This window comes from Peromyscus leucopus, chromosome 10 (assembly GCF_004664715.2).
Source record: "Peromyscus leucopus breed LL Stock chromosome 10, UCI_PerLeu_2.1, whole genome shotgun sequence".
Classification (NCBI taxonomy): domain Eukaryota; kingdom Metazoa; phylum Chordata; class Mammalia; order Rodentia; family Cricetidae; genus Peromyscus; species Peromyscus leucopus.
This window is the reverse complement of record NC_051071.1, coordinates 24,621,851-24,636,230: the sequence shown is the minus strand read 5'-3', so window position 1 is coordinate 24,636,230 and position 14,380 is coordinate 24,621,851. Positions and strand designations below refer to the sequence as shown.

Here is a 14,380-nt window from a genome sequence, read left to right as displayed (position 1 = left end):
CCTCAACTGTGGTTCCCTCATGGTGGGACTATCAAATTGACAGCCTTGAGATTAGCTACCACAGAGTCTGTGGTCCAAGGGTAGTTAGTGTATGAGTCTTTCAGAAATGTAAATCCTTTCCAGGTGATATCATGGGGTTTCTCTGTGTCAGGATGAGGTAGGCAAAGAGTTTGATGCTGTGTTTAATCATTTGATGTCTAAGTATTCTACTGTGCACTTTGTTTAGTGCTGGCATGAGCCTCCACTCACCAATCCAGATGAGGAGATCTCTGAGCACCAACCCCTTATTTTTTCCCACACTGTATTCCCAACAGCAAAAAGGAACTGTCTTGTGCTCAACAGGAACCTGAAATTAGGTTTTAAAAGACATCAATGCTCACAGAGGGACATTTCTGGGTTGACCAGAATCAGAGAATGTGGGTGGAGAGTCAAGTTGGCTTGGGGTCTTCTGGATGCTTCCTCAAGTCAAATCCTTTGGACCCAGCAGGGCCTCCTTATCTGCTTAGTGCCTGGGTGATGCAGGCCTGCTTTACTCAGAGAAGGAGGGCTTGTGTGCTCTCTTTGACATGTGGTGTTTTGTTGTAGAATATCGTTTTAAGAAGTGTTACATTTGTTTATGCTGTGGAACATTTGTTTAATGATGCAAAAATGTGTTGCATTCTTTTATATTGCGTTTGTTAACTCTGTGTTATTGTGCCTGTCTAAAATACTTGATGGTATAATAAAGAGCTCAACGGCCAGTAGTGAGGCAAGAGAAAAGATAAGTGGGGCTGGCAGGCATAGAGAATAAATAGGAGAAATCTGGGTGGAAAAGAAGAAAGAGCAAGGAATGTGTGAGGAAGGAGGAAGACTTCAGGGGCCAGCCACCCAGTTATCTAGCTACATAGACAGACACAGCATAAGAAAGAAAGAAAAGGGATACAGGAATAGAGAAAAATAAGAGCTCCAAGGCCAAAGATAGATGGGATAATTTAAAGTTAAGAAAAACTGGTTAGAAATAAGCCAAGCTAAGGTCAGGCATTTATAATTAAGAATAAGCCTCCAATATATATAGCATGGAGGTCCCTAGGACGACTGTGGCTTATAATAAATTTCGGTTTTACTCAATTTTTGAAAAAAAAAGCCAAACGAATGGAAACACATGAACTATGAACCAAAGGCTGAGGGGCCCCCAGCTGGATCAGGCCCTCTGAATAGGTGAGACAGTTAATTAGCTTGATCTGTTTGGGAGGCAACTAGGTAGTGGGACCGAGTCCTGTGCTCATTGCATGAGTTGGCTGCTTGAAACCTGGAGCTTATGCAGGGATGCTTGGCTCAGTCTGGGAGGAGGGGACTGGACCTGCCTGGACTGAGTGTATCAGGTTGATCGCAGTCCTCGGGGGAGGCTTTGCCCTGGAGGAGGTGGGAATGGGGGGTGGGCTGCGGGTAAGGGGAGGGTGTGGGACGGGGGAGAACAGGGGAACCCGTGGCTGATAAGTAGAACTGAATGGTATTGTAAAATAAAATAAAAGGAAAAAAAAGCCCCCAAATGTGATTTATTTGGGAGCTGGGTGGTGGGTCCCCAAAAGACCAAAGACCAAAGAGCCCAAAGAATAAAAAGAGTGAAAAACAAACAACAACAGTTGTTCTTCATGCTCTCAAGACTTGTAGATTAACAAAGTCAAGTGTCAGTCTTTATGTTAGATACTTCTTGCCTGCAGCATGGTCCACCTGTGTGTGCTCAAGGATGTTGAAAATTTTCTTTTATCATTTCCTGCCACTGGAGAGGGCAGTCCACCTTATTTCTCTGCAGTTCTTTCTATGCCAAAGTTATTATTTTGTTAAAGTTAAGAATAACACTAGCAGTAGGAGTGATATATGTGCATCAGATTAATGAGCTGGGAGTTCTAGGAGGGAGCATGTGTGCAGAGGCTCTAAGAGGTAAGATGAGTTCTCCCTATGTTCTCAGAAGTGCATTGCATGTAAACCAATGCTCATTGTACCTAATGTTCTTGTCTCAGCACAGCATGCTGTGAGGAGAGACCTACCTCTATGGAGGAAGGGGGCATCAGGTCTGTGAAATGTTTAGGTGAGAACCTAACTTTCAGGAGCAGGAGAAAGCACAGCACGTGAAAGGAACATGCTAGAAATGGACAGATACAGTCTCACCCTCTAAGTCTTGCAGGAGCATGCCTGCCATTGCTCCACAGTGATACTCAGGAAATAGCTGGGTCTGTATATCCATTTGCAGAGCAGTGAAGGGGGATGGTGAAGGAGGCTGCATCTATGAAGACGTGATGATAGTGGACATCTAAGTGAAGAATGGGTGAAGCTGAGTGTCCTTTCATACTCTAGGAGATGTGTGCTCTGCCATTGTTCCTGCCAAGGCTCTGTGTGGTCCACAGTGCTGGATTCTCAGTCTTGATCTTGCTGGTCTAAGTGCATTTTTTTTTCCTTTTGGTGATTGACTTATTTGAGTTAGCATTCCTTCTAGGTTCATATATGTGATGCGGATGGCATGATTCTTTCTTTTACATGGCTGAATAATATCTTATAGGATGTGTAAGGCTTTTTGTTTTTATCAGTTCATCTCTCATTGGACCTTCAGGTCAATTCCACATCTTGCTCATTGTGAATGATGCTGCAGTGAGCATGAGAATGTAGATATATCTCTCACACCTGTTTTTCTTTCCATTCGATATAGACCCAGGCAGGGTGTTTGGGATCATATAGTAGTTTTGAGGAACTCATATATTATCTTCTTTAATGGCAAGATTATTTTGCATACAAGGGGTCCCTTTGCTCCACATCTTCAATATAATCATTCTTTATCTTTTCAATAATAGACAGCTTAGATTTGAGGAAACAATCTTGGGGCAGATTTTATTTGCATTTCCATGATTGACAGTGTAGACATCCACTCTCCAGGCCTGCTGTTTCTACATGTTTCCAGGTCTGTGCCTATTTTCTTATGTTGGCATTTTATTTTTTTTTCCTGTTGAATTGTGGGTGGCCCAGAGGAGCTGGAAACTGGATTCTGGGAACCCAAGTGCCAGAAAACAGGGTGTGGCTTGCTTTCTGTCCAGCATCGTAAAGTAAGTAGTCTTTCCCTGTTTTACAACTGCACTTGCACAGAGGAGTGCCTTCCCTGACACTTCAGGAAATAACCAGAGGCCTGCGTTTACCCGAGAACCAGCCTCAATACTGTGATCTCTGTCACTCTTGTGTTTTCTAGGAAATCAGAAAGATATGGTCCTCACCGGATCAGCTGGACTGTGAACGTCTTAGCAGGACTCTTTTCAGTGCCTTGGAAGGCTTCAAAAGGAGCTTGGAAAATGCTTCTAGCCAGGGCTGCACATGCCAGCCCATGGTGGGAACAGTTCAGTACCACATGCACAGGTCTGTGTAACAGGCACTTGTATCCTCCCCAGTATTCCTAATCCTCAGCCAGATGTGTGTTTAAGTTACTGATTTCAGATAACAATGGGTACCACATAGTAGTCAAACACCAGAGCTTTCCATAAATACACTTTTAAATGTTAAAGCACAAGATAAACCTTTACCATCAGGTGAACTTTATAATGAGCAGGACACTGGGTCAGATGTTGTACAGGATGACAGTATGGTATTACATATAAATATGTGAGCAGTCAAATATTTTCAAGTCACTTCATATTTGATTAAAACTTTTCAGTGTGTTCTAGAAGTATGAGCCCCAAAGAGAGAGTCAGAGGCTTTCCATCCTGCAGATGACGTAGGCACAGAGAACTGGCCATCTCTCAGTGGCTACACTAATTTCTCAGATACACTGTAGTCTATTTTATCTATTTCCCACATCTGTGAGAAGGCATTTATCGTGCATCTTGATGTCATCACCCTGATTCATTTGCTGGGCTGGACTGACTGAGGACATGTTGGAACCCTGGTGTTAATAAAATTCACACACAGATGGTATCAGAGGACAGAGTGCGTCCGTTTATCAGAGAGAACCTGTGTTATCTAGTCTGGCTCCCAGAACCAAGGCAGTGTTTTTCACTCCCGCTTTGCTTCTGCTGTTTTATCTTGTCTCATTGTAATTTTTTTTCTCACTTTAGGTTGATCAAAAGTCTCAAGGAGACTTGGATGACAAAGATTCCTGTTATGATGTTTCTTAGCAATTTCACAGTCACAGAGGGTATGTGGTTTCCAAACTTGCTTGATTAAATTTAGTGTTTCAGCCCAACATGTTGTTAAGATAAAACATAAAAAAAGGGAAGTTGTACTATATTGTTAAAGAGGAGGAAGACTTGATTTTGAGAGGGGGTGGGGACAGGAAAGGGTTAGGAGGGAGGGAAGGAAGGAGAAATGGTGTGATTATATTTCAATTAAAAAAACAAGTAAAATGAAATTCAGTGTTTAATTCTAATATATTAAAATAAAACACAAAAAGCAAGAGTTGTACTATATGTTATCTAAAAACAAAAACAACCAAACCATTTAGAACATGGCTAGTCATAGTTATTCAGGCTTCAGAAAGAAATTCCCAAGGCCTGAGGTCTCAAAAGTCAGGTAGAAGAAAGAAAGGAATCTTGTGTTGTCCGGATTTCTCACTGACCTTCTGTCCTTCCGCAAACACTTTGTCCTATGAGTCTCTGTACCATCCACACAGCCCCTAAAACTCACACAGTGTTAGTATGACGAGTGTGAAGAACTCTCGCATGCCCTTAGGAGATAATTTTCTTATTTAAGAAAGTGAAAGATGAGGTCGCTGTAGCACATGGTCACTGTTCATTCAGAAAGAGCTCTTTCTAAAGCAAGTCTCAAAACATACAGGACTCAGAGTCAGCCATTGACTAGATGATACCACATAACTGGAAGTTCTTTATTTACTTAAATAAGAAGTGATCTCAGATCCCCTTAGAAAAGTAAAACTTTAATTAGTGTCTATGATAAGCTGGACACCATGAGGGAAACTTCTCATTTAGGTGGCAACATCAAATATTTTTAAGTCAATAAAAATTCTGAAAATTTATTTTCCTTGTGTGTATTCTTCAGATGTAAAAATAAAGAATTTGATGAAGAACATCACCAAATTAACAGAGGACCTTCGCTCTTCCTTCCACATCTCAGATGAGACCATCCACAGCATCCTAGAAGCCCAGATTTCCCATTCAAAGGTACGGGGCTGCTTTTCATCAGGAAGGAGCCCTCACAGCTGCAGGTGCCCTGACCTCCTTTCTCTGCCTCCTCCTCCCTGTTCCATAGCTTGGGAAGGCATGGCTGCACAAATGACAGTAGTTGAAAGCAGAGGGGCACATGTGAACAAGCAGGGAGCTGAAGGCTGTCAACATCTTGTGACATGACTTGGTCACATCGTCTTCATCTGGGACAGAAAAGATGATGTTTCTGGCACCACTTATGTTAGTGATTTCTAATCCTAATGCATGAAGTCCATTAAACTTGTGTATGTTTCCATACATGTCATAAGTCTTGAATCCTCAAACAAAGCTACTTAAAATATATATAATCTACCATGGTGGAGAGTAACTGTGTGCTCTGGTCATGTGGTATGGATACGACTCATAACAGATGAGCAGTGCCAGGCCCAGGCTTCCCTAGCTTGACTGAGAAGTGTTGGGTAAGGAAGTAGACAAAGGAGTAGTTTAAAACCCTTACTCCATGTGTTACTTACCTCTTGACCTGTCCAAACGGTGTAAGGGTATTGCTTATTAGCCGAGAGGGGAGCAGATGGCAATCATGGTGGCCACAGCAAATGCCACCTGAATCTTTAGCTGATAGTTTTTTCTTTTCTTTTTTCTTTTTTGTTTAAACACATGAGTGCTTCAATTGACAATCACTCAGGCTCTGATACAAATTTAATTTCATGTTAATTCCAACTAATTGAGGCTAAATACAAGCTTGGTCAGTAGACTCATTAACAGTTCATCTAAATTAAGAAAGAAATAGATGAAAAGCTAGGGATCCAAAAATGCAAACTATAGTATCACAAAGTTACTTAGCCCAAGAAAGGGAGTATCTATTTTCGATAAAACCATCAATTGTATCTCATTAGACACAACCTGCCCATGGAAATGTGGGGATGGAGGAGGAGGGGAGCTCTACAGAGAGTAAAGCAGTGCTAACATTTCTTCAACGAAGTTCAGCGGAAATTGTGACGGCTGTAGCTTGAACACTGCAGTGTGGAACAACTACCGGGAATCAGGAGCAGTGGCTGGAATAGTTTTGCAGCAGCCCAAGGCTGCTTGCGGAGATGAGTTACTGATAAATTCACTTCGGTAGTCTTGCACACACATACACTTTACATTCCATTTCCGTTTGAGCAGAAGATTCCTGCCTGGCTGCTTGCAGCCACCAGGTGTCGCTGACGTTCTATGGTGAGGGGGCTGTGCAGGCAGCGGGTGGATATGCAGTGCCAATTGCAGCACAGATGCTTTTGCAGTTACCGCCCCCTCCACCCTCAATCTGTATACATTTCTCTGCATCTCTAAAAACCACTGCGATCACCTAACTAGACGGATCCATAGGTAATTGGACGGGGACTGAACAAATGCATTCTCGTTGTTCAGACACATGAGGCTATTCCCTTTAATGTGTACACATGTCTAAACATACCCACAGCTGCTTAGCAGGGGACACTTTGGGCTCTGTTTTCTTCTAGAGTATCAGTTGGTGGCCACTTTTTGTTTGTTGCCCCGTCTCCTTTTGCTGGTCCCTGGGTTTCTTTCCCATAGTCTCATTACTCAATTTACAAATTCACCATTTTGGACTCATTCCAAGTAACTGGTGGCCTACGAGGGACATTTTGTGTTGCTGGGTCCCTTTGGGATGTTTCAAAAACCTTTGCTTTGCTCTTCCTTTTGGCCACTCCAGATCTTCCCATGTATCAAGCATGGTTCTTTGAAGCTGTACCTCAGAGGCATTGCTCTAAGGAGCCAGCTCATTAAACATGCAATGCTAACTGTGTAAATGAAGAGAATGGAAGTCCTGTGATACACATGTAATGCAATGGTGGAGGCAGGCAATCACAGGGAGCTGGCCTTAGCAGGGACATTGGGAATGGAGCTGGAATACTGTGAGCCATAGTACTGGAGATATCCCAATGCTGAAGAAGGCAAGGACAGGCTCACAGCTTGATACCTGGTTGCTTTCCCTTCCTTGCCAGGGTTCATATGGACAGTCTCTCTCCTCCTTGCCTTCCTTTTTGAACCTGGGCATCTTGTCATCCAAACTCAACATCTCAGACTCATGACAAGTGCTGGAGCCTGAAGCCTGTCTAGCCCAACCTTCTGCCTAGGGCTTGATTCCCTTCTACTGATTTCATAGTGCACCACTCTAGTGGAGCCTGCCCCAGTGGGAGGGAGCCCAGTGACGCTCCACTGTGAGATGGTTCTAGTCAGGAGTATGAAAATACAGAACGGCTTGATTAGCTCGCTTTCTCTTCATACCCCTGGCTACTTTAATAGCAGTGTCTTTTTCAACTGATGATTCTAGCCAATTCATACATATACTTTTTTTGAAGTATCCCATGAAAGGTACATTTTGGCTGATCATTACAAACGTACTCTAAGGAGCATTACTGAGTGCTCACATTCCTATCCCCTGCTTCTCAGAGCCTTATCTTTGTAGTTCTCCCAACCAACCTTTGGAGACATTGGATACTCTTACTACTGTTGTGAAGTCATAGAAACTGGAGCTTTTACGTGGAAATCCAGGATCTTCCCAGTCATACAGTGAGAGCTTGTATTTCAGACCCACCAAACAATGTCTTCACCACCGACTTCAACCCGGTGCTCAGTCCTGGATGGATCCCATAACCCTCTGCTATTCTCTTACCCTCCTCTCTTGCATTTGTTTCTTTATCTGCCAGCAGATCTGAGCTCAGGCCCGGAGCAAAGCGATGTTTACTAAAGTATGTAAGATCTGTTTTCCCCATTTGGCCCAATTTTACTTTCTTAAATTTTACATTTGTCTTAATCAGTGTTTCTCTTGCTATAATGAAACACCATGACCAAAAAGCAATTTGGAGAGGAAATGGTTTATTTGGCTTACACTTCCCCATCACTGTTCATCACCGAAGGAAGTCAGGGCAGGAACACAAGCAGGGCTGAAAGCTGGAGACAGGAGCTGGTGCAGAGGCCATGGAGGGGAACTGCTTACACTTGCTTCCCCTGGCTTGCTCAGCTTGCTTTCTTATAGAGCCTGGGACCATCAGTCCAAGGATGGCATCACCCACCATGGGCTGGACCTTCCTCCATTGATCACTAATTCAGAAAATGCCTTACAGCTGGATCTCATGGACGCATTTCCTCAACTGAGGCTCCTTCCTCTGTGATAACTCTAGCTTATGTCATATTGACACATCAAATCAGCCAGTAAAGCATCAAACCCGAAATCAGCAGAGTCACTGTCCTCATAGTTCCACCGTGGCTGCACTGCCATCAGTGTGTCCTTGCTGCTCACAGAAAGACTGAGCAGGGCTCCTCCCACCCTGTTCAAATTTTATCTGCATCTCAGAGTATAAACTTGTTAGCCGGGCCACAGCAGAACTACATTCTCAGCCCCACTCTTGACCCATGGTTCCTGCTGTGCAAGCTCTTGCTGAAAATGGTGAGCGCCTCTGGTGAGGATCATCACTAGGTTTGAATCAAACAAACATCCATGTGGCTGAGTTTATAGGCCCAGAGCGGGGGAAACACCTCTCCAAGTCCCTGGTCTTCCTGCAGATTGCCAAGTCAAACATGGATGTGTAGGAACCACATCAGAAACACATTGTCTTTGTCACTGAGAGTCTACGGTATGGGCCTGAGCAAAGCCTGAGTTGCCTGCTCCATGCTGGATGAAAACAGGGCATGTTTCTAAGTGAGCAATGGTGCCTCCTTAGCTTTATATTCCTCACCTATGCTACTTGATTCAGACATCTTTCCAAGAAGAAAAAACAGGCATAGTAATATTTTCAAAAGATAAACAGCAAAAATGGAAAACCACACAAAGGAGTGTCAAACAACCTTACCGCAAGCACTTGCCTCTGGGTGGTATCTTGGAGCTCTCAGAGGGATCTTATTTATTTAGGAAGTGAGGTGGCCACAGTTTCAAGACGAACAGTTTTACCCTGAACAAATTCTAAAACATAAGCCTAAGTTCTAAGAGCTGGCACCATTGAGTAACCCACTGCAGAGTGGTGGAGACAGGTTCTCAGCAAGCATGGGAGGACTGACATGGGACCAGCTTGGGTTCCTGCCCACCCAGAGCTGGGAGCAGCTCCTTTGGAGATGAGGGTGTGTTTGAATGTGCCCCATTTCCCTGCAAAGTCCTAGCCTGGAGCCAATAACAGATGAGCAAATGCGTCACTGAAAGCCAGGCTAGTGCCCAATGCCACACCCTCAGGGATCCCTGGGAAGTGCCAGAGCATACCAGGAAACAGGTGTAAGGAAATGTGCCTGCTCCACTATCATTTGCATAAAGATGTGTGCATGCATACATGCGTGCGTGTCCATGTCTGTATGGAGGCCAGAGGGTAGTAGTGGCACCATTCTCTACCTTCTACATCGAAGCAGCCTCTCTCTTGGAACCCATAGCTTGCTGACTCATCTAGTCTGGCTAGCTAGCTTGCTTCGGGGATTTCTTTTCTCTAGATCCCAAGTCCTGGGGCTATAGGTAGGGTACCATGGCTGTGTTTTATATGGATGCTGGGGATCTAAACTCCATTCTTCATGTTTGTTCAGCAAGTGTTTAATCTGGCTAGCCATCTCTTGAGCTCCTAAATCCAGGTTTTGCTTAGTTTGTAGATGAAGGACATGTCTGTGTGTCTCTCTCTTATTTTTAGTGTCTGGGGATCCCTGACTGATACACTGTACTGTCTCTTAATGACTTTGTAGCACATCGAAGCACCCAGCGAGCCCTCTCTGACTGCAAGGCTTCTGGTTTGATGCTATCTCTAATCACTAGGGTTTCCACAATCGGTGTCAGCTTGAGGATTTCACAGCAGTCACACCCATGGTAGCTATAAACATGCAACAGGGGGTCCAGTTGCTTGTGTTTTATTTTCTGTGCAATTTTGTTACATGTCAGTAACTGAAAGATGAACCTCCGTGAGGGGGCCCCTGAGTCCTTGAATGTGTCATGGAATACCAATGGAGTATAAACAGATACATTCCCATTTTCAGTGCCTCCTTCCGAGTTTATGAGCTTTTATTTTTTTAAGGAAACTATGAAAAGCTTGGAATTCCCCTTTTAAATCTAGAAGTAAAGAGAGGCAAAAATTGATTTAAAAAAGACGAGTTTCCTCCACATTAACAGTAAAGAGTGAGAGATCCGGCAAACAGAAAGCAGAGAGGGGTAAAACAGCGTCAGCTGACAAGCCCCGAGTGCTTTGGAACAGGCAACCTCAGGGGCATGACATCGATGGCGTGTGCTCCACGATGGCGTGTGCTCCACGGAGCTCTACCGAGAGAGGGCTGAAATGTTCCACCCCAGCGCTGCCAGGGCTCCAGCAGAGGGAAGCTGCACAGGCAGAGAATGACTTGCAGTTTCAAAACCACTTCCATTCAAAATGCTGAAAACAAAACAGTTAGGCTCCACCGTGGTCTGGTTCCAGGTTATCCCCCAAAGGCCCACGGTGTAAATGTTTGGTCCCTTCAGGAAGTGGCTCCAGTTGGAAGAAGTTAGTTCATAAGGACTTCGACCTTCATAAAGGGACCTTGGGGGCCTGAGCCTTGCTTTCTTTCTCTTTGTTTCCTGGCCACTCTGAGGTGGGCAGCTTGGCTCCCCCTGTGTGCATCCCACCAAGATGTGCTTTCAGCAGGATTGGTAGACTATGAAGCAAGACCTCTGTAACGATGAAACAAAATAAACCTTTCTTCCTTATGGGTGTTTACCTGGGGCATTTTGTCACGATGATGGAAAGCTAACAGAAGCACTGTGTCTATGAGTTGAGTCTTCAGCACACAGTTTCCAGGTGTTTGCTTTTTGTGGGAAAGTAGGGTCTGGGGGCGGGGCAGGGGGCCTGAAGCACATACTGTGCTGGTCTTGCTTCTGTCTGATCCAGGTGTTTGTTTTTCTTGGGAAGGTGGGGTCTGGGGAGGGGGGAGAAGGGGCTGAAGCACATATTGTGCTGCCCTTGCTTCTGTCTGATCCGCAATGCTTCACAACAGCTTCTCTCCAGTGTCCTCACTGTAGCTTTGTCTGGAAAGTGTGATGACGAAATTCTTCATCTCCTGCTGACATTTCCCGAGAGTGAGAAATCCTGGTTTGCTACAAGGGAGCTCTGCAGCCTGCCTGGATCTCAAGTGTTCTCTCTGCTTGTGGTGATGGGCCAGAACCTGAACCTGAGGAACTTCATTTACAAAGTAAGGACCAAACCCTCGGGGTGGGGGTGGTGGTGTCACTGCAGGGAGGCTGCTCCTATGACTGTGCTGACCACACACTGACTGCTTCCTCAGACCTCAAAGCCAAGGGTGCTTGGTGCCTTATATCTTAGTTAGGTTTCTATCGCTGTGGTCAGTGCCATGACCAGAAGCAACTTAGGGACGAAAGGGTTTATGTCACCTTACACTTTCATGACACAATCCATTATTGAAGGAACTCAAGGCAGGAACTGAAGGAGAACCCATGGAGGAGTGCTGCTCATTGGCTTGTTCCCTGTGGCTTGCTCAGCCTGCTTTACTTAGAGTACCCAGGACTACTAGCCCAAAAGTAGTACTGCTCACAGTAAGGTGGGCCCTCACAAGTCAATCACTACTTAAGAAAAATGCTTCCAAGCTTGCCTACATGCCAGTCTGATGGAGGCATTGTTTTTCAATTTTGGTTCCTCTTCCCAGATATGTCTAGGTTTGTGCCAAGTTGACAAAAACCAACTAGCACATTTCCTATATACTTTAACTTCTCTACATCAGGTGTAATACTCAAGAGCTGATAAATGCTATGTAAATACCTGTTATACTGCATTCCCTTTGGAATACTGACAAGAAAAATAACGGTACGTATACATTATAGATACATAAAATTTTTTTTTTGGCCTTCAGGTTGGTTAAATCTATGGGTGGCCCATGGCCCCTATACTAGCTGCAGCATGGGACCAACAATGAGGGATTCTGTGGCAGCCTCAGTCACCTGGGAAGGGGAGCATTCTGGGGATGGCATCTCGGTTAGATCTTGTCAAATAAATGGAAGTCTAGAAGACCTTGTAGTGTGTCCATGAGGTCAGGACCATTGAAGCATTGGGCACAACATGGTAGCAAGAAATGTCATGAAGCCCTCTAGTCAATTTTTTCTGCTCAAGAGACAGCATCCTATGTATTCAAGGAAGCAGGGTTGAGCCTAGTTCATGCCTAAGATGCTAAGGCAGATGTGCCTACCATGTTGTGGCCCTCACTTTCTTTGTTGCCTGGATCTGTGGTGTCTGCCCTGTCTGTCTAGATGCATCCAGTTCTACCAGGGCAGCTGTGGGAAAGTGTAGAGGGGTGGGCAATACAACATCCCTGTATCCCTGTGTATACCAACCCTTTAACTGCTCCATAGCAGTTCTCTACAAAGCAGGGAAGGGCTGAAAGACTATGAAGGTCACATCCCCAGAGAAGACGTACATGTGTACATGCGGGAAGCTATCTCAGCCCCCACCCAGCACCAGTTCCAAGTCTTGCTTCCTAGTCTCAGCCACCCTTTCTGGAAGGTCTTCCTTATCTCCACGCATGAACTTTCATTGAGATCCCCAGCACCCTCTCTCCCTGCCCTTGCCCACAGCTTTCTAGGAGTTCTACGTTTTCTCCTGAGGATGTGGCACACAGGCCATCAGAAAGGTCCTGATCGGCAGCAGGGCAAGGTGGCTGCTGGTGTTCCACACGTAAGAGAACAGTCTTGGGCCAGAAAAGAGTAGATTTGCTTTTCTGGTCATTTGTGGTCTTTTCCAGTTCTGTTGCTCTAGGAAACCTCTGACAAATGTTCATTTACCTCCCCACACTCTCACTCTCATAACCATGTGTCTCCAGGAACAAATACTAATTTTTAAGTGTACTTTAAAGTTTCAAGGCATAACTTCTATATTTTACAGATTTGCTGTCTTGACACTTCCAGCTGACATGCCAGGGAGTTTAGCTCTCTATTTGCTCATCATAGACCCTTCATCTAACATTCCCTACCACACTATCAATTAACCCATTGTAGTACCTGCTCCCACATGCCCACATAGACCTCTCAATGCTTCTTAGGGCCAAATAAGTGCTTGGACAAAGGCCCTTATACCTGCCAGGATTTCTTTTGAGAATGAGATATTAGATTTGATCCTGTCTTTGAGGACACAGCAAATGTGACACTATCATTAATAACAATAGCTCCCTTTATCAGGCCCTTCCATATACACAACGTCACGAGAGGTCACTGGTATGTAACATTGCTTGGAGATGGGAGGGTGTTCCATAATGCACATTTGCATGCATTGCTGCTGAGAGTCAAGCCACTTCAGTTCACAGGTACCTTCTGTCTCACTTGCTGACAGTGAATCCCAGAAGCCTTTGGTGAAGGAGGCTTGGCTATATCAACATCACCCATGCCGGAATCCCAGTCATTTCATACAAGAAGTCAGTGGCCTCAAGGGGTCACCTCTAAGTGACAGCTCTAAGTAGAAAGTGGAGTGGGGAACCTCCAAAAGACTCACCCTGTCTCCTGTTCCGCAGTCTCTTCTTTGGTAGTGTGCTGAGTAGGTCATCACATGCAGAGCATATCGCTAAATGTGAAATTGTGACCTCTTGGCCTCAAAGCAGGACAAAATTAAAAAGCAGTGACCATTGGGCTCCTTGACCCAGTCTGGGAACTCAAAATTCAGCATGTAGATGACTTGCAGAGGGAGGAGAATCCCTCTGATGTTTCCCACTTGTGGACAGAGGGGCTGCCTGCTAAGTTATTATGGTCAGCCAAAAAGTACTCAATTGTATAACTAATATTGCAGGTGCTGTTCTAGCTTCATTTCACACATGAATGATCCAGACAGAAAAGAACCCCAATTTTGGAGTTTCCATTGTAGGGGGTATGAGAACAAGGAGCAAGGTGGGAAATGTGTCAGGTGGCCTGAGCACACGTAGGTTTCAGAGGACACTTTTGCCGGTCTAATTGGCAGCCCTGAACTTCTCTCACTGGTAGACTCCAGGAAGCCTTTCATCTCTCCAGGCTTCCATTTGCTCAGGCACCACCCCAGGGTGCTAGGAGCACTGTGATGGATGGAGCATACCCGTGAGTCACATAAAAACACTGTTTTATTTTGAGCCTCCTTTCAAACTTCCACCTTAAGTCATTTAGAAGACACTAAGAAACAGTTTGAAAGTGATTCGGATTCTAACTTTTTGTTGCTGGTTTATATTTTAACAATACTGCTATAATTTAATGTGCTCTGCCAAACACAGTTACATCTACT

The 14,380-nt window shown here is 44.7% G+C and overlaps 1 protein-coding gene across 1 annotated transcript in view; it reads left to right on the top strand.

Moving 5' to 3' along the window:
• Positions 1-14,380, top strand: part of Abca13 (ATP binding cassette subfamily A member 13) — a 436,683-nt gene that overhangs the window by 112,696 nt on the left and 309,607 nt on the right. The window contains exons 21-24 of the mRNA XM_028891010.2: positions 3,215-3,378; positions 4,074-4,153; positions 5,014-5,135; positions 11,130-11,324. Of these exons, the coding sequence (XP_028746843.1) occupies positions 3,215-3,378; positions 4,074-4,153; positions 5,014-5,135; positions 11,130-11,324 (561 nt within the window). The remainder of the gene's footprint in view (positions 1-3,214; positions 3,379-4,073; positions 4,154-5,013; positions 5,136-11,129; positions 11,325-14,380) is intronic.